This window comes from Tamandua tetradactyla, chromosome 8 (assembly GCF_023851605.1).
Source record: "Tamandua tetradactyla isolate mTamTet1 chromosome 8, mTamTet1.pri, whole genome shotgun sequence".
NCBI lineage: Eukaryota > Metazoa > Chordata > Mammalia > Pilosa > Myrmecophagidae > Tamandua > Tamandua tetradactyla.
This window is the reverse complement of record NC_135334.1, coordinates 10,377,363-10,404,093: the sequence shown is the minus strand read 5'-3', so window position 1 is coordinate 10,404,093 and position 26,731 is coordinate 10,377,363. Positions and strand designations below refer to the sequence as shown.

The 26,731-nt window shown below is 44.8% G+C and overlaps 1 protein-coding gene across 1 annotated transcript in view; it reads left to right on the top strand.

The window, feature by feature from the left end:
• The window catches only part of DCPS (decapping enzyme, scavenger), a 93,499-nt gene extending 66,993 nt beyond the window's left edge, over positions 1-26,506 (top strand). Inside the window, exons 3-6 of the mRNA XM_077112484.1 lie at positions 6,851-6,996; positions 19,410-19,523; positions 24,024-24,134; positions 26,094-26,506. Of these exons, the coding sequence (XP_076968599.1) occupies positions 6,851-6,996; positions 19,410-19,523; positions 24,024-24,134; positions 26,094-26,360 (638 nt within the window). The 3' untranslated portion in view covers positions 26,361-26,506. The remainder of the gene's footprint in view (positions 1-6,850; positions 6,997-19,409; positions 19,524-24,023; positions 24,135-26,093) is intronic.
• The last annotated feature ends 225 nt before the right edge of the window (positions 26,507-26,731 follow it).

Here is a 26,731-nt window from a genome sequence, read left to right as displayed (position 1 = left end):
ATTCCCAAGTATATACCCAAAGAAATTTAAAACAGGGACTCAAATAAATGCATGTACACCAACATTGATAGCAACATCATTCACGGTAGCCAAAAGGTAGAAACAGCCTAAGTGTCCAAAGACAGATAAATGGATAACTGAAATGTGGTCTGTCCATACAGTGGTATATTATTCAGCCACCAAAAGGAGTGAAGTTCTGAGACGTGCTACAAACATGGCTGAGCCTTAAAAATAGCCTTATGCTGAGTGAAAGAGGCCAGAATCAAAGGGCCAAATATTGTATAATGTCACTTAAATGAATTATCTAGGAATAACAAATTCTCAGAGACAGAAAGTAGATTAGAGATTACCAGGGGATAGGAGGAATGGGGAAGGGGGGATTGCTTGGTGGGTATAGAGTGTTTGTTAGTAAAAAAACTCTAAAAACCTAATAATTTCCTTGAAACAAATATGAAAGCCTAGGTTGGTGGGGTTTTTTTTGTTGTTGTTGTGTGTTTGTTTTTGCATGAGCAGGCACTGGGAATCGAACCCGGGTCTCTGGCACAGCAGGTGAGAACTCTGCCTCTGAGCCACCGTGGCCCACCTGGTTTTTTATTCTTTTTAATGCAATTTTATTGAGATATATTAACACAGCATACAATCCATCCAAGTGCACAATTGATAGCTCACAGAATCATCACATAGTTCATCACCACATTTGGTTCTATTTTATCATCAGATAGTTGTGTGTTCATCACCACGATCATTTTTAGAATATTTGCATCACTCCAGAAAAAAACATAAAAAGAAAACGTCCATACATTCCACACTCCTTACCCCTCCCTCTCTTTGACTACTAGTATTGTAACCTACCCCCTAAAATTTTACCCCTTCTCCCCTCCCCCTAATGTTTAATTATTTTTCTTCTTTATTTTTTTTTTTACTTATCTGTCCACACCCTGGATAAAGGGAGCATCAGCCACAGGTTCTCACAATCACACAGTCACATTATAAAAGCTATGTAGTTATACGATCGTCTTCAAAAATCAAGTCTACATGAAGAAGAACAAAGGAATGTCATTACTGCAGGGTGCTGAAAATAGATGGTAATTAACATTTTAAAATTTCAACTTATGTGTGAGACTAAAACAAAAAATATTTGGTACAAAATTTATATTTTGACTAGTGCATTTCCTAATATAACTTATGTAGGCAGCTTAATTGAACACCATAAGTACATGGAACCTTGGGTAGGACAAGAGATTTTGTTGGTTTGTCCAGAGTGATGCCCCGATAAATCCCAGAGTGATTTGAACAGTGAATAAAAAAGTATTTGCAAAGCCCCCTTCGGGGAATGGTGAGAAAGGGGGAAAATTCAACTTTCCCAAGTTGAATTCTTGATATTCTCACAAGCAGTGTGGACAACCAAAGCTATAGGCTGAGCCTCTAGTCTTGGGGTTTGTTCATATGAAACTTGAACCCACTAAGGATAGGTCAAGCCTACTTAAAATTAGGCCTAAGAGTCACCCCCAAGAGAGTCTCTTTTGTTGCTCAGATGTTGCCTCTCTCTCCAGCCAACACAACAAGCAAACTCACTACCCTCCCCCTGCCTACATGGGACATGACTCCCAGGGGTGTGGACCTTCCTGGCAACGTGGGACAGAAATCCTAGAATGAGCTGAGACTCAGCATCAAGGAATTGAGAAAAACCCTAGAATGAGCTGAGACTCAGTATCAAAGGATTGAGAAAACCTTCTCAACCAAAAGGGTAAAAAGTGAAAGGAGACCAAATAAAGTGTCAATGGCTGAGAGATTCCAGAGTCGAGAGGTTATCCTGGAGGTTATTCTTATGCATTAAGTAGATAACACCTTGCTATTCAAGACGTAATAGAGAGGCTGGAGGGAACAGCCTGAAAATGGAGAGCTGTGTTCCAGTAGCCATGTTTCTTGAAGATGATTGTATAATGATATAGCTTCCACAATGTGACTGTGTGATTGTGAAAACCTTGTGTCTGATGCTCCTTTTATCTACCTTGTCAAGATGAGTAGAACATATGGAATAAAAATAAATAATAGGGGGAACAAATGTTAGAATAAATTTAGTAGATTGCAATGTTAGTGATCAATGAAAGGAAGGGGTAAGGGGTATGGTATGTATAAATTTTTTTTCTGTTTTCGTTTTATTTCTTTGTCTGAATCGATGTAAATGTTCCAAGAAATGATCATGATGATGAATATGCAACTATGTGATGATATTGTGAATTACTGATTATGTATGTAGAACGGAATGATCAAAATAGGAATGTTTGCTTTTGTTTGGTGTTTTTCGGTATTTAAAAAACTAAAATAAAAAATTAAAAAAATTTAAAAATTATACCATCTCAGTCTTTATTGTCTATCTTTCCTTCTGATTTCAATTGTGCCCCCAGGCCCCCTCCCTCTATCATTCTCACATTCAGCTTCATTCAGTGTTCTAACATTATTATATTACAGTTAAGGTAGTATTGTGCTATCCGTTTCTGAATTTTTACAATCAGTCCTATTGCACAATCTGTATCCCTTCAGCTCCAATTACCCAACATCTACACTACTTCTACCTCCTGATGGTCTCTGTTACCAACTGAAATTCTCCAAGTTCATTCACTCATGTCAGTTCATATCAGTGAGACCATACAGTATTTTTCCTTTTGTTTCTGGCTAATCTCACTCAGCATAATGTCCTTAAGGTCCATCCATGTTGTTACATGCTTCATGACTTTATCCTGTCTTATAGCTGCATAATATTCCATTGTATGTATATTCTACAGCTTGCTTAGCCATTTGCGTGTTGATGGACATTTTGGCTGTTTCTATCTCTTGGCAATTGTAAATAATGCTGCTATTAACATTGGTGTGCAAATGTCTGTCTGTGTTCTTGCCCTTATGTCCTCTGAGTAGATACCTAGCAATGGTATTGCCGGATTATATGGCAATTCTATATTTAGCTTCCTGAGGAACTGCCACACTGCCTTCCACAGCGGTTGTACCATTTGACATTCCCAACAACAGTGGATAAGTGTGCCTCTTTCTCCATATCCTCTCCAGCACTTGTCGTTTTCTGTTTTATTGATAATGGCCATTCTGGTGGGTGTGAGATGATATCTCATTGTGGTTTTGATTTGCATTTCCCTAATAGCCAGGAAAGTTGAGCATCTTTTCATGCGCCTTTTGGCCATTTGTATTGCCTCTTCTGAGAAGTGTCTGCTCATGTCTTTTGCCCATTTTGTTATTGGGTTGCCCGTCTTGTTGTTGAGTTGAACAATCTCCTTATATATTCTGGATACTAGAATTTTATCTGATATACCATTTCCAAATATTGTCCACTATTGTGTAGGCTGTCTTTTTACTTTCTTGATGAAGATCTCTGATGCATAAAAGTACTTAATTTTGAGGACTTCCCATTTATTTATTTATTTCTTCAATGCTTGTGCTTTGGGTGTAAGGTCTAGGAAACCGCCTCCTATTATAAGATTGATAAAATATTTCCTTGCATTTTCTTCTAAAAGTTTTATGGTCTTAGATGTAATGTTTAGGTCTTTGATCCATTTTGAGTTAACTTTTGTATAGGGTGTGAGATATGGATACTCTTTCATTCTTTTGCATGTGGATATCCAGTTCTCTAGGCACCATTTATTGAAGAGACTATTTGTCTCAAGTGAGTTGGCTTGACTGCCTTATCAAAGATCAATTCTCCATAGATGAGAGGGTCTATATCTGAACACTCTATTCGATTCCATTGATCAGTAGATCTATCTCTATTCGATTCCATTGATCAGCAGATCTATCTTTATGCCAGTACCATGCTGTTTTGACCACTGTAGCTTCATATACACCTTAGAGGCAGGTAGCGTGAGGCCTTCAAGTTCATTTTTCTTTCTCAGGATATTTTTAGCTATTCGGAGAACCCTGCATCTAATATTTTTATATAATGCTTCAGGAATAGATCTTAAAGACAGGTATTTGGTATTTTGATTTTGGTATTTCAAAATCAGTTGGGGATATTTCTCAAATGACCCTCATCCGCCTTTATCCCCTTACCATAGATTCAAGATATGCTCACCAGGAAAACCCAAGAGAGAGCAGAAGCCTGGCAGGTACATGTGCTAATGCCCCAGGAAATTCTCATACTCACCTACATACCTTGAAGCCCATAAAAACCACCAACCTAGCACACCGTCTAATTTAAACTGTATGGTCAGTTTATTCAAACACCATAATTACATGTTATCTTTTTTAGGGAATAAGATCTCCTTGATTTGTACAGGTTAGTGTGATGTCCCAATACATTACAGAGTGATTTGGGCAGAGAACAAAAAAGAATAATTAGGGGACTGGGGAGAAAGGAAGAAATATTCAATTTCCTCATCTGTGGAATTCCTAATATTCTCACAGGCAGTGGGGACAACAAATTCAAGAGGCTGAGCCCTCAATCTTTTCTTAAATTTTTTTATTGATAAAACTTAACGTACAAACATTCTTAACATACAAACATTTCATACATGGGGTATCAGTCAGTGGATCACAATATTATCAAATAGTCGTGCATTTCTCACCACGATCTTTTTTTGAAAAGTCCCACGTTGCCAGGAAGGTCCACACCCCTGGGAGGCATGTCCCATGTAGGCAGGGGGAGGGTGGTGAGTTTGCTTGTTGTGTTGGCTGGAGAGAGAGGCAACATCTGAGCAACAAAAGAGACTCTCTTGGGGTGACTCTTAGGCCTAATTTTAAGTAGGCTTGACCTATCCTTAGTGGGTTCAAGTTTCATATGAACAAACCCCAAGACTAGAGGCTCAGCCTATAGCCTTGGTTGTCCACACTGCTTGTGAGAATATCAAGAATTCAACTTGGGAAAGTTGAATTTTCCCCCTTTCTCACCATTCCCCGAAGGGGGCTTTGCAAATACTTTTTTATTCACTGTTCAAATCACTCTGGGATTTATCGGGGCATCACTCTGGACAAACCAACAAAATCTCTTGTCCTACCCAAGGTTCCATGTACTTATGGTGTTCAATTAAGCTGCCTACATAAGTTATATTAGGAAATGCACTAGTCAAAATATAAATTTTGTACCAAATATTTTTTGTTTTAGTCTCACACATAAGTTGAAATTTTAAAATGTTAATTACCATCTATTTTCAGCACCCTGCAGTAATGACGTTCCTTTGTTTTCCCTCATGCAAAAACATTTTTAAAATTTGTACATTTAGTCACTATCATCATGCACTCTAGGCATTCCTAGATTATACCATCTCAATCTTTATCATCTGTCTTTCTTTCTGATTTCATTTGTGCCCCCAGCCCTCCTCCCTCTAGCATTCTCACATTCAGCTTAGACTGAATGAGTGTTCTAACATTATTGTATTACAATTAGATAGTGTTGTTCTATCCATTTCTGAATTTTTACAATCAGTCCTATTGCACAATTTGTATTAAAAAAAAATGTTAGAGTGGTGATAGGTTGCAGATATTAAAAATTGGGAAAGGCACTTAACTAAAAACAGGTAGTGCTGAAGCAATGACCCTAAGCAATGGAGTCTATTTAGTACAGCTACAAGGTTTCCTTCTGATTAAAACAGTGGTTCTCAACTGGGACAACCCCCCCCCCAGGATACATTTGATGTTGTCTGGAGACATTTTGGTTGTCATGATGAAGGACGGATATCTTAGTTTTTCAGGCTGTTCTAACAAAGCACCACAGACTAGTTGGCTTGACCAATGGGGATTTATTGTCTCACTATTTTGGAGGTTAGAAGTCCAAAATCAAGGTGTCCCCAGGATCAAGCTTTCTTTGCAGTCTGTAGTCTCCTGGTGGTGGTTTGTCAGTAGTCCAGAACCAGTCTCTGCCTCCATTACATCACTGCATCTCTCCTTGTCTGTCTCCTACTCCAAGGTCCAAATTTCCTGTTTATAAGGATTGTAGTCATATTGGATTAAGGCTGCTCTGAGTCAGTTTGGCCTTATCTTAACTAATGCCATCATTATAAATCCTCTTTGCAACTAGGTTCACATCCACAGGACTGGAAGTTGGGACTTAGACGTGTTTTTGTGGGGACATGATTCAGTCCATGGTTTTACCTGGCATCCTGGTAGAGACAAGGATGCTGTTAAACATCCTGTAACACACAGATGGGTCCCTCCCCCCACAACAAAGAACAATCCAGTCCAAAAGGCGGGTGGTACCAAGGTTGAGAAACCCTGAATTTAAACAGCTAGCATTTATGCATCATTTGTCATTGCTACATATTGTTCTAAATGGTTTACAGGCCTTACCTTGCTCAGTCCTCACAACCCCATGAAGAAGGAGCTATTCTTATCTCCATTTGACAGTAGGGGAAGTAGGGGACAAGGAGATTAGATAGCCAGACGGGGTCCCATTGGAGTCAGCAGGGAGCAGGAAGTAGCAGGATGTGAACTCAGCAGTCAGCTCCAGCGCCTGTGCTTTTAACCTCTGTGCTGTGACTACTTGGCTTGAACTCATATCCTGAAAGTTACATAGCTAGAGATTTGGAAGAAAACCCTGGAAGAGCTAGAAACATTTCATGCCTTTGTCTGTGTAAAACAGAGGGGGCCAGACTGGGCTTTAGGTGAAGAGGGCCTCAGTGACCCATCATGGAAAGCTTGTTTTTGCCAGATTTTGAGTATGGCTTAGCTCACAAATTTAATGACATGAGATGCCTCATGTCTGTGGATCATGGAAGAATATAATTTTGTATGTTTTCGTTCACATCACTGGGGGACCTGACCATGGTGTCTGTGGGAATGAGAGTGACAGAACTGGGCACAGAGGGTAGGTTTTACCTCCCCAGCCATGGGCTATGTTGTTTCATTACAGATGTAAAGACAACCGTGGTGTACCCTGCCACCGAGAAGCACCTGCAGAAGTACCTGCGGCAGGACCTCCGCCTAGTCCAGGAGACAGGAGAGGATTACAAGAATGTCACCTTACCTTACCTGGAGTCTCAGAGCCTCAGTATCCAGGTGACCAGCTGCCTCATCCCTGCCTGGCCCAGAGGAGTCTGATCTCGAGTGCCCTCACTATGCCCAGTTTATCTTCCTGCAGAGGTCTGGTGAGGTCTTACCAGGGACCATATACTTTCCTTGGCCGTGGTTAGAGCCCTGTGTCAGAGCCAGTGCACAGTAGCTATTAATATGTGAGACTGACTGATGGGGAGGAAAATTACAGAAATGCAATAGAGAGCCTTACATGTGATGGTTGCTGTTTTATACTGGATGGTCAGAGAGGCTTCACTGATAAGGGAATTAACACTGGTCTTGAGTCCCACCTGAAGTGCTGAGACATGCTACCGAGGCCCTCTAGGGAACCTCAAAGCAACCCCAAGCACAGGGAGAACTTGCATCCAGAGAGACTTGATGTCGTCTGTGAATGACTGCAGCCCCCTTGCATCTGTGAATGATAATGGTAGATAATAGGGTGCTGGGGTGGGCCTGCCTAGCTCAGGCCAAACTGTATTCTTAGTTTAGCCCACAGCAAATAGCAGCATCCAGGAGATGAGTCTCAGAGTAAAACCTTCCCCCTCACTTATTTTTCCAACTAGAGCAAGACTCTATTGCCCGTGGGGGCTTGGTACTGGCCTCTTCTCCCAGGGCCCAGTTTGCTGCTTGGCAGAGTCCTCTGAGTGAAGCCACTGGGCCATATACAATGCCATTTAACTTAGAAATCCCAGCATCTCCACGGGCCCAGGCCCAACGCCAACTTGAGCCTCGGCCTGGAATGGGCCCCCTGTGAATACTCAGCACTAAATGTGATTGATGCTCATTGATGGCTCTTTTTCTTGCTTACTTACCAGTTCTCACTGTCTCCATCTCTTTATTACTCACTCTTGTTCTCTCTGAACATTTCCCATTTGTTTTCGCCAAGATTCAGGTTACAGTGACAGAAAGTATCCTTACAAGGCAGGGCTTCTGAGCATGACGGCCCCGCAAGGTGCATTATACTTGGGAGGAGTAACGAAAGGGAGTTTGGCAGGGCCCAGGAGCATGACGTTTTTGAGGGGGGTGGGGGGGAGCCTGGGTGTTGTCACACTGGGTGAGACCAGCTGAAGTGTTAAAGCCCTGGCCCCTGGGCAATATTTATACAAGTTTCTTCTGGTTCAAGTTGTCTTGATTGCTTGATAGAATTAATTTTTTATTGTATAATGTAACATATACAAAGCAAAGAAATAAAGAAGCAATAGTTTTCAAAGCACTCTTCAACAAATAGTTATAGGACAGATCCCAGAGTTTTGTCATGAGCTACCATATGATCCTCTCAGATTTTTCCTGCTTGCTGCTCCAGAATATTGGAGGCTAGAATACTTAAATATATTTTTATCGTCACAATTGACTTTTTTTCTTTTTGTGAAAAATAACATATATACAAAAAAACTATAAATTTCAAAGCACAGTACCACAATTAGTTGTAGAACATATTTCAGAGTTTGACATGGGTTGCAATTCCATAATTTTAGGCTTTTACTTCCAGCTGCTCTACGATACTGGGCTTAAGGTGAAGAGGGCCTCAATGACCCATCATGGAAAGCTAAGAAATATCAATTTAATGATTCAGCAATCATATTCATTTGTTAAATCCTATCTTCTCTGTATAACTCCACCATTACCTTTGATCTTTCTGTCATTCTCTTTAGGGGTATTTGGGCTATGGCCATTCTAAATTTTTCATGTTGTTGATTTATTTTTTACTTTTTAAGTCTCAGCACAGGTCCTAGCCTCTAAGTGACCATAGGAAGTGTGACTCCATCTTCCTAAACAGCTACTGCTGTTCAAGGTTCTAGAGGGATCCCCTGGAATATGTGCTCTGCTGTGCTAGGTGCACATATATGGGAGTCAGGAGAGGAAGCTTCTGATATAGTTGGTGTGAATCATCTATGTATCTTATTATACACTGTTACATGCCAAGTGGAATTCATTTTGCATATAAAGCAGTAATTCCACTACTCTTTCAACTTGTCCTTTCTTGGCTATTTTTAGCAAGTTTATAAGTGCTTGGGTTCACAGGTAATAGGCATCATATTTATTGAGCATCTATGGCATGCCAGGCCCTGTATTGTGCTCCAAAGAATCCCCTAGATAAAGGAAGCTTTGGTGATGCTCTCACCATCTAGTAGGGAGGATAGCTGTTAGACCAGAAATTGCAATGATGGCTGTGTCCTTGGGTGGTTTCCCTCCAAGTATCCCACCATATCACAGTGGTGATATGGGGGTGGGAGGTGACCAGCTCAGATTGCAGGGGTGCATCACAGAAGAGGGAGCCCTCTGGTTGAGTCTCAGGAGACAATTAGAAGTTTACCAAGTGGACAAGGCAGGACAGGGTGCCCCAGTTCAAGAGAGTAGTAAGTATAGGGGCAAGAGGATTGCTTGACATATCAGGGGAGCTGTGAGGAGTTTGGAATGATTGGAACGCAGGGTGCTGGAGCATGAATAGGTGATCCAGAGGAGGCAGTGTCTAGGAGGAGGAGTTAGGACTACGTCCAGGAGGCCAGGAGGCCTAGACTACACTGATCATCAGGATTGTCTGCTGAGAATTTTTTTCTTAACATTTTTTTTTTTTTGAATTGGCAGGCATTGGGAATTGGACCCAGGTCTCTGGCGTGGCAGGCTAGAACTCTGCCTGCTGAGCCACTATGGCCCGCCCAACATTTTTAAATTGTGACATCTAACATATATTTAAAAAAAGCCATTAATTTCAAAGTATGTTTTAACAATTAGTTGTAGAACAGATTTCAAAGTTTGGTATGGGTTACAGTTCCACAATTTCAGGTTTTTCCTTCTAGCTGCTCCAGGACACTGGAGACTAAAAAGAAATATCAATATAATGATTCAGCAGTCATACTCATTTGTTAAATCCTAACTTCTCTATTATAACTCCTTCTCCTTTGATCCTTTTCCCAATACTTAGGGATATTTAGGCTATGCTCATTTAAAATTTTTCGTGTTGACAATATGGTATAGGGGGATGAAACTGGTTGATGTTCTTAGAGAGACTGGCACCCCTGGGTTTCAGGACTTATCTGACCTAGGAACCAACTGAAGGATTTAGGTTTCTGAAAAGTAAACCTAATATGTGTAACTTTTAGAGCATCTCAAATAGAGCCCTGGATGTCCTTTAGATTTAACAGGAATTATGTTGGTTGGGGTTTGGCAAACATTGGCAATTAGCAATACCTAGCTGAAGCTGCCTAAGAGTTGCCTCCAGAATAGCCTCCCTACTCTATTTGAACTCTCTTAATCACTGACACCATATTTTCTTACATTTCTTTCCCCCTTTTGGTCAGGAAGGCCTTATTGACCCTACAGTGGCAGGTCCAGGCCCTTCCCTAGGAGTCGAGTCTCACACTGTCTGGGAGACTCGCACCCCTGGCCACCATGCCCCACATAGTGGGAAGGGTAATGATTTTACTTGCAGAGTTGGACTTAGAGGTAGAGAGGCCACATCTGAGCAAAACAAAAGATTTTCTAGGAGTAAGTCTTAGGCGTAATTATAGGTAGGCTTATCTTCTCTGCTACCGAAATATGTTTCATAAGAGCAAGCCTCAAAATCAAGGGTTTGGCCTGTTAACTTAGGAGTCCCTAATGTTTTTTTTTTTAATTTATTTATTAAACATAACAATATACAAACACAAACATTTTTACCATATGATCATTCCATTCTTCATATATGATCAGTAACTCACAATATCATCACATAGTTGTATATACATCATCATGATCATTTCTTAGAACATTTGCATCAATTCAGTAAAAGAAAAAGAAAACAGAAAAAAATTCATGCATACCATGCCCCTTACCCTTCCTTTTTATTGATTACTAGCATTTCAATCTACTAAATTTATTTTAACATTTGTTCCCCCTATTATTTATTTATTTTTAATCCATATGCTTTCCTTGTCTGTCGATAAGGTAGATAAAAGGAGCTTCAGACACAGGGTTTTCACAATCACACAGTTACATTGTGAAAGCTATAGCATTATAGCTTTCATCTTCAAGAATCATCTTCAAGAAACATGGCTACTGGAACACAGCTCTACATTTTCAGGCAGTTCCCTCCAGCCTCTCCATTACACCTTAACTAAAAAGGTGATATCTGTTTCATGCGTAAGTATAATCTCTAGGATAACCTCTTGACTCTGTTTGGAGTCTCAGCCACTGACACTTAATTTTGTCTCATTTTCACTCTTCCCCTTTTGATTGAGAAGGTTTTCTCAATCCTTTGATGCTGAGTCCCACCCAGCTTATTCTAGGATTTCTGTCCCACACTGCCAGGAAGGTCCACAACCCCTGGGAGTCATGTCCCACGTAGAGAGGTCCCTATTATTTGAGAGAGTATCTGGGGGTTCCCAGGTGGGAGAGTTTAGTAATTCCATATTTTTTCTCCAGTCTTCAAGGGACTTTTCTGCTGAGTTTTTTGGGGTTTTTTTTTTTTTTTTTTTTTTTTTTTGCGTGGGCAGGCACCGGGAATCGAACCTGGGTCTCTAGCTTGGCAGGTGAAAACTCTGCCTGCTAAGCCACCATAGCCCATCTCTGAGAATTTTTTTCAATTGATAAATCTTATCATACAAACATTCCATACATGGTGTGCTATGAGTGGCTCACTTGATCATTTTTTAGAACATTTGCATCACTCCAGAAAAAGAAATAAAAAAAAAAAAAAAAAAAAACCTCATACATACCATATCCCTTACTCTTCCCTCTCATTGACCACTAGTATTTCCATCTGTTCTAGTTTGCTAGCTGCTGGAATGCAATACACCAGAAATGGAATGGCTTTTAAAAAGGGGAACTTAATAAGTTGCTAGTTTACAGTTCTAAGGACAAGAAAATTTCCCAGTTACAACAAGTCTATAGAAATGTCCAATCAAAGGCATCCAGGGAAAGATACCTTGGTTCAAGAAGGCCGATGAAGTTCAGGGTTTTTCTCTCTCAGCTGAGAAGGCACATGGCAAACACAGAGTTTCTCTCTTATCTGGAAGGGTACACAGTGAACATGGTTAGGGGTCCTCTCTCATCTGGAAGGGCACATGACAAACATGGCATCATTTGCTAGCTTTTTCTCCTGGCTTCCTGTTTCACGAAGTTTCCTGGGAGGCATTTTCCTTCTTCATCTCCAAAGGTCGCTGGCTGGTGGATTCTGCTTCGTGGTGCTGCAGCATTCTCTGCTCTCTCCAAATTGCTTTCATTCTTCAAAAGGTTTCCTCTTTTATAGGACTCCAGAAACTTATCAAAACCCACCCAAATAGGTGGAGACATGTCACCTAATCCAGTTTAACAATCGCTCTTGATTAAATCACATCTCCAGGGAGATGATCTGATTACAGTTTCAAACGTACAGTATTGAATAGGGATTATTCTGCCTTTATGAAATGGGATTTAGATTAAAACATGGCTTTTCTAGGGGACATACATCCTTTCAAACCAGCATACCATCTAACCAATTTATTTTTACCTTTTCTCCCCCTATTATTTGTTTATTTTTAATCCATATTTTTTACTCTTCTGTCCATTCCCTAGATAAAAAGGACCATCAGACACAAAGTTTTCACAGTCACACAGTCACTTTGTATAGCTCCCAGGGGTGTATGATTTATACCCCTGGGAGTTATGTCCCACATAGTGGGGGAAGGCACTTGCCGCCTTGGCTTAGAGAGAGAGAGGCCACAACTGAGCAACAAAAGAGATTCTCTGGGGGTGACTCTTAGGCAGAATTTTAAGTAGGCTTAGCCTGTCCTTTGCAGGAATAAGTTTCATAGGGGTGAACTCCAAGATTGAGGGCTCGGCCTATTGATTTGGTTGTCTCTACTGCTTGCGAGAATATTGGAAATTCTCCAGTTGGGAAAGTTGAATATTTTTTTCTTTTTCTGCTGAGAATTTCTAAATGTGACTGTCCTGAATCACAGTCTTCAGAGAGTAGGCCTGGGAAATGTATATGGGTTGTTTTGTTTTGTTTTTTAAAAAACTTATTTAATTGTATAGTATAACATACATACCAAACAAAGAAATAAAAAAAAAAAAATAGTTTTCAAAGCACTCTTCAACAGGTAGTTAGAGGACAGATCCCAGAGTTTGTCATGGGGTACCATACCATCCTCTCAGATTTTTCCTTCTAGCTGCTCCAGAATATAGGAGGCTAGAGAGAGGGGTTACATACTTTTTTATCATCACAGTCTACTTTTTTTCCTTCTTTTTTTGTGAAAAATAACATAGGTACAATAAAGCTATAAATTTCAAAGCACAGCACCACAATTAATTGTAGAACATTTCAGAGTTTGTCATGGGTTACAATTTCACAATTTTAGATTTTACTTCTAGCTGTTCTAAAATACTGGAGACTAAACGAGATATCAATTTAATGATTCAGCATTATATTCATTTGTTAAATCCTATCTTCTCTGTATAACTCCACCATCACCTTTGATCTTTTGATCCCTCTCTTTAGAGGTGTTTGGCTATGGTGATTCTAAATTATTCATATTGGAAGGGCTTGTCACTAATACAGGGTAGGAAGATGAAACTATCTGCTGTTCTGTAGAGGCTGGGCTAGGTGTCAGGACTTATCTGGACCAGGGACCCATCTGGAGGTTGTAGGTTTCTGGAAAGTACTCTAGTGCCTGGAATGCCTGTGGAATCTTATATATTGCCCTAGGTGTCCTTTAGGATTGGATGAAATGGTCCTGGTTGGGGTTGGCAGATAGGTAGCAGGGTCTGTCTGAAGCTTGTGTAAGAGCAACCCCCAGATTACCTCTCGACTCTATTTGAGCTCTCTCTTTATTATAATATTTATTAATTACAGTTCTTTTCCCCCTTTTGGTCAGGATAGAGTTGTTGATCCCACAGTGCCAGGTCTGGATTCATCCCTGGAAGTTGTCTCCCACGCCGCCAAGGAGACTTTCACCCTTGGATGTCATGTCCCATGTAGGGGGAAGGTGTATGTGAGTTTTTTGTTTTTTAAAAAATATCTCTGCTACTTCTAAGGATCACCACATTTGAGAACCATTGCTCTAGGCAATGAGGTTAACATGCTCAGATTTTGGAGTTGAGTGAGAGTAGAAGCAGAAAGTCTCCAGCAGCCAATATGGTCTGAAGCAAGGATGAGGCAGCAGGGATAAGTTCAGTAGTAGTTTAAGAGGTGAATTTTCACAGGGTTTAGAACCTAAGAGGTGAGGGAAAAGTCTGGGGGATCCCTGGTTCTGGCCTGGACAATGAGTGGAGGAAAGATCATGAAGCAGGATGGGGAACGTGGACAGAGAGGGCTGGGCTTACATGGAAGACAATGGATTCCTTTTGACCTTACTGATCATTCAGTATGTTCCAGGAGCTGGTCTAATCATTTTCAACTAATCACCTTATGTAATCTTCACGACAGGCCTTGGTGGAGCTGAATCCTAGGCCAGGCTGTCTGGCCCCAGTGCCTGTGCTAGTCTGCTCCTCAGATTTGTATTCTTGTGACTTCCCAGTGAAAATGCCAAAAAGGCAGTGGGATATTTGGATCAGAGCAGAGAGGTCATTGGGCTGGAAATGTCAGCCTGAGAGTTGTCACCAGCCTTTGCCATCAGTTAGGGTTTGGATTCTCCCTCTGCCACCTAACAACAATGTGACATCGTCCTTAACTTCTGAGCCCCAGTTTCCTTGTGTGGCAATAAGTCTAACAGATCCTTAAGCCTCCTAGTGGAAATTGAGAGAGGTGACAGCTATCATGTGCTGGCTGTTTCCAGCACATAATAGGTGACAAAATGGTGGCTGTCATTGTCCACAAAGAGGCTCAAGGGAAGAACTTGGATCTACAAGCAGTTCATGGGAAGAACTTATATCTATTCCCCACTCTCATCAATGGACAGAACATCTAGACAGAGGATCAAAAAGAAACAGAGAATTTGAATATTACAATAAATGAGCTAGACTTAACAGATATTTATAGGACATTACACCCCACAACAGCAGGATACACCTTTTTCTCAAGTGCTCATGGATCATTCTCAAAGATAGACCATATGCTGGGACACAAAGCAAGTCTCAACAAATTTAAAAAGATTGAAATCATACACAACACTTTCTCAGATCATAAAGGAATGAAGTTGGAAATCAATAATAGGCAGAGTGCCAGAAAATTCACAGATACGTGGAGGCTCAACGACGCACTCTTAAACAACCAGTGGGTCAAGGAAGAAATTACAAGAGAAATCAGTAAATATCTCAAGGCGAATGAAAATGAAAACACAACATATCAAAACTTATGGGACACAGCAAAGGCAGTGCTAAGAGGGAAATTTATTGCCCTAAATGCCTATATCAAAAAAGAAGAAAGGGCAAAAATTCGGGAATTAACTGTCCACTTGGAAGAACTGGAGAAAGAATAGCAAACTAACCCCAAAGCAAGCAAAAGGAAAGAAAGAACTTATATCTACAAGTTGCCCAGGGGAAAAACTTGTTTCTATAAGCCCTACAAGCCAGCAGGACTAGGACATCTGGGTGGTGTGCACAGGTTGGCCGGAGGAAAGATCTCTAGAGGCAAGTGAACAGAAATAGTGAAGCAGAAGAAGATTGTAAGGGAATGTGTGATGTCACAAAGGACAGCAAGGGAGGAGAGGGTCCAGAAGGAGTTGCCAGTGTCATCTTTGGCATTGAGGCTATTGTGGAAACCTGGTCTCTGTGTACCCATAGCCCCATGCTCAAGGGGTCCGGCAGGTTCTTGTGGGCTTGCTTCTGTGGTGTCCCTTCCCTATTACAGTGAATGCTCTTCCCTTATCTGGGCTTCTGGCCTTGCAACTTTATCTGGAGTCATGCTCCCCATTGCCTTGTTCCTGATTTCTGTTCCTCTGGGGACAGGAGGCCCGTGGCACCAAGGGCAGGCTCTGGAATGCATGAGCTTCCTCCTACTTGCTGTTCCCTCCTCTGCAAACTGATGGCGATATTAGCACCCACCCCACAGGACCATGGTGAGGGTCTGTCCACTGCCCTTAGTGCCTGGCAGGTCTCCTCTTACCTGCTCCTCTTCCCAGCATCATCTCCCTGCTGGTCACCCACTCCTCCTACCTCATACCTATTTCTTTTTATTATACTTTCAGCATTGCTTTTGCTCTCATCCCATTTCTCTTTTAGCATTGTCTTTGCTCTCATCCCTTTTGACCTTTTTTTCCCCTTCCCTTTTACCTCTTTGAGTTTTTCAAGCTCCTTCTTCTGCTTTTTTTAAAATTAAAATTTAGTTGGATATAATTGTTAATTCATATGTACTTAAAGAAATAGTACCCTTGACCCAGTCTCCTCCAAAGGTAGCACCTGCAGAAGTATAGTATCACAGCCAAGATGTGGGCACAGGTACAGTCATGGTACAGAACAGTCCCACCCCCCTGGGGAATTCCTCTTGCTGCCCCTTTAGAACCATATCCAATGCCCCCCTTCCCCACTCCCCATTCCGCCATTAACACCCCCCCCCCCCTCCGCAACCACTCATCTGCCATCCATCGCTACAATTTTGTCATTTCAAGAATGCTCTATGAATGGTGTCGTGTAGCATGCAACCTTTCAGGATCGGCTTTTCTTTTCACTTTGCTCAATTCTCTGGGGATTCATTCACATTGTTGGCTGCATCACTAGTTCATTCATTTTGATTGCTGTGTGATATTCCACGATGTGTCTACATCACTGCTTGTTCAGCCATTTGCCTGCTGAAGGGTGTCTGAGTCATTTCTAATTTGGGGCTCTTTGAGTGCAGCTGCTGTAATGCTCCTATGTAGGTTTTCATGTGAACATAAGTTTTCATTTCTCTGGAACAACTGCCCAGGAGAGTATCACTGGGCCATCTGGTAGTTGCATGTTTAGCTTTAAAGAAACTGCCAAACTGTCTTCCACAGTGGCTGCCTTCTGCTTCTGAGGATTCCAGGTCTGGGCAGGGCTCCATGCCAGTGTGCTCACTCAACCTCGTCTCACTCAAAATCCTCTCCACAATTTAACAAATGAATTTGAATGCTGGATCATTAAATGGATACCTCTTTTACTCTCCAGTATTTTAGAGCAGCTAGAAGTAAACACCTAAAATTGTGAAATTGTAACCCATGTCAAAGTCTGAAATATGTTCTACAACTAATTGTGGTACTGTGCTTTGAAATTTATGGCTTTTTTGTATATATTTTATTTTTCACAAAAAAATAAGTCAATTGTGATGATAAAAAAAAATATTTAAGCCCTCAAGTCTCCTATATTCTGGAGCAGCTAGAAGGAAAAATATGAGCGGATCGTATGGTAGCCCATGACAGACTCTGGGATCTATCCTGTTAACCACTTGTTGAAGAGTGCTTTGAAAATTATTGCTTTTTTATTTCTTTGCTTTGTATATATGTTATACTATACAATAAAAAAGGTTAAAAAAAGATAACAAACAATAAAAATTAAAATTAAAAAAAAAAAATCCTCTCCACAGCCCTAATATGTAAACTTACTAGCCCCATTTTCCAAAGGAGGAAGCCAAGGCTTAGAGGGATTAAATAAACTCGCCCAAGGTGACAGCTAGTTAGTGGTAGAGCTACAAGATGAAACCAAACCTTGTTCCCTTTCTGAGGCTGCATGCATTGGAAGTTGGGAGTTCCTTACCTGTGGGCAAAAGAGGAACTGGATAGAGGTGGAGGTGGGTGTGTCCTGCCTGCAAGAGGCCCTGGGGGAGGGTGTCCTGCCTGTGAGAGGCCCTGGGGGGGGGGGGGACATCCTGCCTATGAGAGGCTCCTCAGGGTGTTCTCCCTGCTAGGGGAGGGAGGGTCCACCAAAGGATGGGGGGTCCACCATGGAAAGTGCATCTGATGGGGGGTATCCTGCCTGCAAGGGGCCGTGGGGGAGCCGTCCTGCCTACATGGAGGGACAACGTCTTCCTCCCTCCCTTTTATTTTTGGGGTGCTTTAGGTCAGGTTCTGGCTGGCTTTGTTCTCTAGCAGCACATTCCCACAGAGGTTTCCGGTAGGAGAGGAAGTGTCTTTGGGAGAATCTGACCTTGGGGCTGTATACTGCTCTGGCCACCAAGCTGCAGGAGGAAGCTACTGCTGAGCATTCCCCAGGCCCCTCCCAGGAAGTAGCACTGGTGAGGCTCTTCTTGGGAACGGCCCTTCTTTTACCATGGGTAAACCACATGTGACAGCCGCAGTGTGCGGGTCTTATCAAGGTTCAGGATACTTTCTACCCTGAAGTACCTCCTGTGGGTGGTTGCAGGAGACCTGGAAGATCCCAGTTTACCCTGAGGCCAGGATAGTCTCAGCAGGTGCCCTCTGTGTCCTCCTGCCCCTTCTCAATCTGTTGGGTGCTTGACCTTGGCCAAGCCACCCTCTAACTGAGGATATAGTATGTCAGCCCTCAAGGCCCAGCATGTGAGGTGTGTTTCTGGTCTCTAAGCCAGTGCCCTACCCCTGACCTTCAGGGACAAGCAATTTGGGGAGTGGGAAAGGGGACCCTCTGCCGGGTGGTTTGGTTGGGTAGGCTCCTGAACATCCCCCATCTCGCTGTGATATAGCTTCCCCTCCCCCTCAAGGAGCCTGGAAGCCCTTTGGGACTGAGAGGCAGAAGTGGGCAGCAGGGTAGACACCTCCTTCTCTGGCTTCCCTGCATGGTGCACTGTCCTGAAGCAGTTCGCCTTTGTTACAAGCCCTTAGAGGAGCCTGAGGTCCCTGGATTTGAGCTGTATGAGTACGTTTCTCTTCCTAACCCTCCCTGCAGTCTGACTTCCTTAGGGAGGCCACCCAGGACCTGCAAAGAGCCCATGGGAAGTGTCCTCTGAAGATCCTCAACAGCTGACCACAGGGTGTAAGCTGGCCAGAAGCCTGAGACCCTGTCCTTGCTGACACTCTGGGGTGTGCTGCAGTTCCAGAGGCAGCTGCGCATGCACCACAAATGCACCTAGCAGGGTGAGAGGCCCACCTACACTGACATCAAGCACCAGAGGTTTTTGCCACCCTGGACATAGTTGCTCCTTAACAGAAGGCCTCAGTGCACTCAGTTCCCAGCCTGACTCTTTGCCCCATAGTCCTGAATAAAGTATACTGGGGTCCATGGAGACGGTTTCTCCCTTGAGTCTTAGGCAGGGAGGAAGAATCACTGCTTTGGGGGACAGATGTAGACCAGGTCTGAGAGGACACAGCTGAGCATATGCACCACACTGACCAGGCCAGAGCTACGTTGGCCCTGGTGAGGACAGCTTGCAATGACTGTGGATTGGCAGGGTGGGACCCTAAGAGCAGATCCACAGGACAACCCAATTTTACAATCCCTGAGTTCAGTGGCCTTTTCTGGATTGATTTTCCTTCCCAGAGGACCCAGAGAGCTTACCTAACTCGTTTGGGTGTCACCCAAGAGGCAGTGAGTTGAAATGTGAACCATCTCTCTCTTCCCCCACCCCCCTTCAGTGGGTATATAACATTCTGGAGAAGAAGGCAGAAGCTGACCGGATTGTTTTTGAGAACCCGGATCCCTCTGATGGCTTTGTCCTCATCCCTGACCTTAAGTGGAACCAACAGCAGGTAAGATTTCTTGCCAGACTCCCTGGTCTCCATGTATGCTGCTCCTGGCCCTCCAAGGACTGCCCTTCCTCTCACTTTGGCCTCTTGTAAACAGATTATAAGTACAAAAAGGGATGGCCTGAGCTCTCTACAGCAACAGAGCACATACCTGTCATACACAAGTGCACATTAGTAGGTCAGCTTCATGATGCCCTTTCTGGCTCTCCTCCCACCCAAAGGGTGAAGAATGTGGTCATGTTTGTGCCTCTGACCACACGAGCCATTCCCTAACCAGTCAGGCAGCCTGAACTACCACCTTGCCCTCCAGAAGCCTGGGTGGAATGTTTACCTTCCCTCTGACCCCTGTGATCTGCAGATCCAGGCAGGCCCCTGTTCTGGAGCACTGGCAGGCCTGAGCTGCAGTAACCAACCCACAGAAGCTCCCATGCAGACTGTGCAGCAAAGCAGTCTTGTGGCGCAGGCTCCTGCCAGGAGCCCCCTCAAGCTTCTCGGTGCTCCATCACCTGGCTATCTTCACTCACAAGAATCCCTCTCTGGCCTATTTCTCTCTCCTCCTTTCCTTCCCACCCTCTCTCCCTTCATCCAATGCCAGTTCATCACCAAAATCATAACCTGCCATTGTCTCCTTGGGTGAGACTTTAGCCTGGACAGTATCAGACAGAGCCACCCTGTCCCAGGGAGTATTGTCTGTACCCCAGACTGGAATTAGGCAGTGCTTAGCCTGGACGGGCCGTTCACAGCTGCTACACCAGGAGTGTGGGCCAGGAAGAGTAGAAGAGGAAGGTGGGAATAGATAAGCTTCCTCTCTCCTCGGCTTGAAACCTTTGCATGATCACACTGAGATTTGCTGTTCTGCTTTAGGTGGGACCATCTGCTCCTAACACAGGAATGAAACTGCCCCGCCAGGAAGCTGAGCTAGGGTCTGGGCCCCAGCTGCTTTTCCAGGGGATCCACCCCTCTTGTTTCCCCTGCTGTGGCCTGCCCTTTAGGCCTCATGATCCAAAGCTGAGCTCCCCCAAAGTTTGCTTGTTTTTGATGTGGTGATTTCCAGAACTGCCATGCCTCTCCTCCACTGCCCCCATAAGCAGTCGAGGGTCTGTGGTTGGGGTAAAGAGACAGGATTTCAGCCGAGGGGCAGGTACACAGTGGAGCACCATCTCTGCCTCTTGACAAAAGGCTCGTGGAAGTTCCCAAACTGGGCTGAAAGGGTGGAAGGGATTTTATAGGGAGTTTCCAGAAGTTGCAGCACTGACTGATGATTTATTAGAGCCAAGTCTGATCAAAGGAGGTGACCCCTCCAAATGTGGGGTATTACAGTGGAGAGAGGCAGAGGGAACACTTGCTTCCACTCGCCTCTTCCCCTGCAGCCAATCCCACCTGACCCTCCTCCAGGAGGAAGGCAGGAGTGGCTGCAATGTTTGAGGGCTGGAATGCTGGTGGCATCTTGGGATGATGCCGGTGGGTAGTCTTGCACCCCTCCACCCACCTTTCTGTCTCCCAGTACAGTCATGTGCCTCAGGGCTTTGGGCTCCAGATTGGGTCATGGGATGGGGGGGTGCCTTAAAGCAGGCAAGAAGAACCTGGGACTCACAAGCCCCTTGAACACTGAAAGAGCTCAGGATTTTCAGGAGGGTTGTGCTCTGGAGGGCCAAGAGACTGACATGTCCATCTCCACTTAAGAAGACCTGAATATATCAGAACACCCGGCACTGAAAACTGGCTGTTATCCTTCAGACCCAGTGCTGGCAGGTAAGGCAGGAACTGCCCTCTCTGTCCCTTTTACAACAGGAAAGATTTAAGGATCTCTGTTGGGCAGTCAGCCACATGGCTGAGCTCCTCACCCTCAGGGAAGCCAGGGGTTATGAATGAGCTGGCTGGAATGTCAGCCTTCCCTTGGTGGCAATGCAGACTTAGTTGTTCTTAATCTCTTCTTAATTGCTACTTGTCTCTTAGAACCATATTTCAGCTTCTCAAATCCATGACTTGTATGAGAACACTGAAATCGGGAGCTCCCTTAGAGTTAGGCAACATGCCCATCAGGGAGACAGGCCACCACACCTGGACTTTTTTATTCTTTGTCCCTGAACTACGGATGACTTATAGAGAAAGAGGAGCACTGGCATTTGCATGAAGGAGCCTTCCCAGTCACCATTCCTCTCCTCCTACCATTTCTCCCAGCCCCATGGTCCCATATTAGAGGGTCTTCATGCACCCACCTACCCATCCATCCATCCATCCATCCATCCGTCCGTCCATCCATCCATCCACCCATCCATCCATCCATCCGTCCAATAAATATTTATCAAATATCAAGTGACAGCTCTTTACTAGGAACTGTACTTCCCTGGAAGTTATAATCACCTCTTCTCAGTTTTCTTAAGAGATCAGCTATACCTTTTCCTCCCTTCCCTTTCCATCCCCTCCCGTCCCTTCCCCTCCCCTCCCTCTTTTTGAGCTAGTTATGCAATTGGTAAAAATACAAATAGAGCCAAAGTAAGTTTCCTCCCCCCACATTCCTCCACATCCCTTCTCTTAAAAACAGCTATTGTTGCTAGTTTCTGTCTCTCCTTGCAGAGATATTGTGTATATATGTTTGTGTATGTACAGACATATATACATTTTCAGTTCATATATTTTTTAAGTTGATCTGTCCAAAGTTCTTAGACTAAGGAAGAGTGTCCCTTTGAGTCACTATAGAGATCAAGAAATGCCTCTCCAGAACTCCAGCTATTCTCTGCCTTGCCCCTTGCTCGAAAACTGATACTTTGATTTTGCTGCTCTGGGCCTTATAAAAAGAGATTGATGGCATCTGCCTCCCCAGAGTGATCGATGGGCCATCTTCCTGTGTATGAGTCTGAGATCCTCACCTGCCTCTTGTCTAGCTTTTTCCAAAGAATTTCTCTGGCCCAGGGGGTGCATACTGGCTGCCTGCAGAGAATCTCGGGTCATGTCTGATATCAAAGAATGGGCTTCTTTCCATTCCCTCTCCCAGATTGTGAGCTGACACCCACAGCAGTGGATTGGAGACATGTGATATGATGTCATGTTTGGGATTTGTCAGCACACATCATCTAAAGCGAATGCTATGTTCTTTGGGAGCCCTATGACGGTGACATGTAGGACAGCTGAAAATAAATGCACTCATTACATCACCGCCACCACCATGCTGAAACCATTTAGGTACCTGGCTTCTCCTTGGACCCCCAGCTAATGAGAGTAAATTTCCTGGGTGCATACCACAAGAAGGGAAATTTCAGAAGGTACCAAGGCCTGGGTGGGTACAGCTCAGCCTCTTGCCAGGAGATTCCCGGGGGGCTCACCTGTAGCAGACCTGGAACAAACATCCCAGACTCTTAAAACTCAGCAGAGAAGAAACGTCCATGGCATGAAGAGGCTATGACACAGTTGGATGTTAGGCAAATCATATAGAAAATCTCATTCTCAGTTTTTAGATCAGGCCTCTGGCAATTTGGTCTGGTGACTCATGGCCCCCAAATTATCTCCATGTGGAATCTAGCAGCTCAGTCAGCAGAGGCCATCCCCTGATGGCAGAAATGCCTCAGACTTAGAGGCCAAGTATAGCTGCATTCTCTCTGGGCCTTGCTCCTTGGAGCCCTGATGTCTGGGGCCAGCCTAGCACATGGGTGTAATAACCCAGACATGGCCAGGGCTTGGCGAGCAGGGAGGGGTTGGGAGGGCCTTCTGAGCAAGAGAAAGAGTTTATTTGATCCCTGGCTCAAGATTCTGTTGACTTTGCTTGTTTGTCCTGTTGCAACCTCCAGGTTTTCAGCCAGTCTGTGTTTTCTGTGAGCCCACGGAGGTGGGGGAAGCCAGAAATGGGTGCCCCATACTGAAGGTGGTCACTGCCAAACTCACCCAGGCACCTTTTCCATCCTTCTAGTCCCTCTCCCCCAACCCCTTGAGTCTTTGATTCCAGACAGATCCAGTTGTGCTCTTCCCCCTCCATATCCCACGCTTTCTTGCCTCTGAGCCTTTGCTTGCACTGTTCCCTCATCCCCTGTCTTCTTTTTCAAGATGCCTTCCTTGATTGCCCTTGCTAGCTGTCATCTTTCCTTCCTCCTCCTGCACTTCACCTGCACTTTGAGCACTTCATATCTTGTGGTGGTGTTGCTTATGTACATGCAATTAGATTGTAAACTTCTTAAGGGAAAAAGCTGTCCTTGACTCCCTTTTTTTTTTCTTGGCTCCTTTCTGAACTTCTTCCACCCCATCTCTGGAGAGTGGGTCCTCTATAAATACTCACCCTCTGATATTCTTTAGCAGGAAGGATAAACAGAAGTTCTGTTCCTTATACCAGCCCACCTACCCTGAGTACATAGGCACCTGCATCGCCTGGGGCTTGGTTCTGCTGTGGGGTCTCTGGCTTCAGTTGTGACTGGCCCTGTAGGCCTGGGGCTCAGGGCTTGCTGGTGGGGAGGGGGGAGGGGATCCCGGGTAAGCCTGGGGCTTCCTCTGGTTTTCCTGCCTGTCTCTTCCCAGCTCGATGACCTGTACCTGATTGCCATCTGCCATCGCCGGGGCCTCAAGTCCCTTCGTGACCTGACGCCAGAGCACCTACCATTGCTCAGGAACATCCTTCAGGAGGGACAGGTGAGTGACCTTGCTGGAGTCTATAGCAGAGAAATTACATTAAACATCCAGTGAATTCCCTGGGCTGCTTTCCTTGCCCTTCCGAGAAGTTCACCTTAGAAAAGGACTTCTCTGTGGAGTCCAGTCACAGGGACTATTACCTAAATTGATTTACCAGGTCCTCAGTCATCTGCCCCTACCCTACCCTCCAGCACAACTGTCACCCACTTCCCTCACCCCATCTCACCTTCCCCAGCTTAGGCAATGTGACTCATTTTGGTCTCCCTGCCTTTCCCACACAGGTCCCCATTCCAGAACCCTTCCACTCTCCTCTGCCCTGTAGACTCTGCCCTCAAATCTGAACCCCTCCTCAAAGCTTGTGGAGTCACTCCCCTACTCTAGTCTCCTACTCTAGTCCCCTACTCTGTGTGTATGCACACGAACAGGTACCTGTGGGGGTCTTACCTCCTTGTCCTTGTTGAGGGCAGAAACTGAACTCTGTAGCACCTGCCATTCTGGGATAAGTGTTGAGCTGAATGAAGCAGAAAGGAGCCCTGGGGATGGGGTGGAGATGGGGGGAAAGCAGTTAAGATCTTGGGTTGTGGTCCTGGTTCCGATACTTGGACCCAACCAGCCAAGTTTTGAGCAGGTCACTTTGCCCTTCTAGACCCCAGTATCTGGATGGGATCCCTTCTAAAGTCACTACTCTGTGGAGTCAGTGCTCACCCTTTTTTCCCCTCTGGAGCATTGGAAGATACTACCATTATTGCCAGGACTGACCATCACAGTAATGCCCAGCCATGGGAAAGAGATGTCCTCCTTTTGACAGTTGCTGCTCCAAGGCTTTGATGAAAACCTGGAGGAAAGGCTAGAAGTGGGTTCTGCTTCCTGTTAGCCTCTGCCCCCCAGTTTCTACCTTGTCACTCTGCCATAAGCCACTTTCTCCTACCACTCTGCTCCACCACCACCACCTGCCCACATTAGCTGGCTGCCTTTTATCTTTTTGGATGTGACTTCTTTTATTTTATATTACGGCAGCCGCTGGATACAATGGGTGGCAAAGACAGTGTCTTCCTCTCAGGGAGGCACCGAGCCAGCACTTTCATCTGTCCTGGCAACTTAGGTAGCCTCATCCTGGCAGGCCGGACCTGCTTATCTATCTCCGGAAGCCCTTTGGGTGCCTTGGCCCTGGTCTTACCCCATTGCAGAGATCCCTGGGGTGAGCTCCAAGTTAAGACGACAATTCTGGGGTTGTATTCTGTGCTTACTGAAGCTCTTGTCTTTTTCTCTTCATATCCGACATCCTCAGGGATTTACCCAAAGTGGTCATCAGAGTGCTCTTAATTCCAAACTCCTGAAGAGGGTTTGGTAGGAAAAGACCCACCCCTGAGCAAGGTGGAGGTGGGCAAAGGGAACCATCACCAAAGGAAAGGTTTCCCTCTTCACAGGGAGTCTGGCTGAGGCTTTTGTGGGTCATGCCTTCCTGAGTCTGACTGGGAGCAGCTCTCCCCACTCCCTGCTCTCCATCCCCCCAGTTCTTTCACTTTTTCCATGTTCTTAGCTCAGCCCCATTCCATCACCATTGTTTCCAAGCTCCACCCTGGGCTACACTAAGAAAGGGACTGAGGCTTATTGATTGCTTACAAATCCTGGGGGAAGGACAGCTCACGTAGTCTTGGCTATATCAGGGCCATCTTTCAGCACGAGGATTCCCTAGATTCCCAGGAGCAGCTGTTTGAGGAAGAAACTGTTTCATACAGGTTGTTGTGGGGAACCCTGATGAGACCACTGCCCCTTTCCTCAGGGGAAGAGTCTCAGCACTGCATTTGTGTGTCTCCTCAAAGGGAAGGCAGAGATCTGAAGCAAGCAGTGGACTGAGGGCAGGTTGAGGGTAAGGGAGGAGGAGGAGGACTCTGGCGAGAGGCCTAGCATGGGGTGGCTGCTCACTCTCCTCTTTCCTGCCACCCCCTTCCTCCTCAGAACGCCATCCTCCAGCGCTACCAGGTGGCAGGCGACAGCCTCCGAGTGTACCTGCACTACCTGCCCTCCTACTACCACCTGCACGTGCACTTCACCGCTCTGGGCTTCGAGGCCCCTGGCTCAGGGGTGGAGCGCGCTCACCTATTGGCGGAGGTGATCGAGAACCTAGAGTACGACCCAGTGCACTACCAGCGGCGCACCCTCACCTTTGCCCTCAGGGCTGACGACCCGCTGCTCAAGCTACTGCAGGAGGCCCAGAAAAGCTGAGCTGATTCAAGCACTGTCAGGAGAAGAAGAGATGTGTGGGGATTTGGGGAAGGAACAGGGACTTTTTATCACCAAGTGGAATTTTTTTAAATGTGTTTTGTGTTCGCTTATTCCTACTTTTTGAATAAAGAATTGGGTCCATTGGGTGTGGACTGACTACATGGCCTGGGGAAGGGAGTGATAGAAGGAGCTGGGTGGGCAGACCCAGTGAGAAGGCCTTGGGAGGGGAGGACAGTCTGCAGGGGAGGCTTTGCTGACACATGGGAGCTGCTCTGGAAAGGTTCCAAAACTTTCTCAAAATCCCTGTGCTCACCCTCCTGGGTGGGGTTTCCTTGTCCTTAATCTGATGGTGCCTCTCCTGTTGGCTCTTA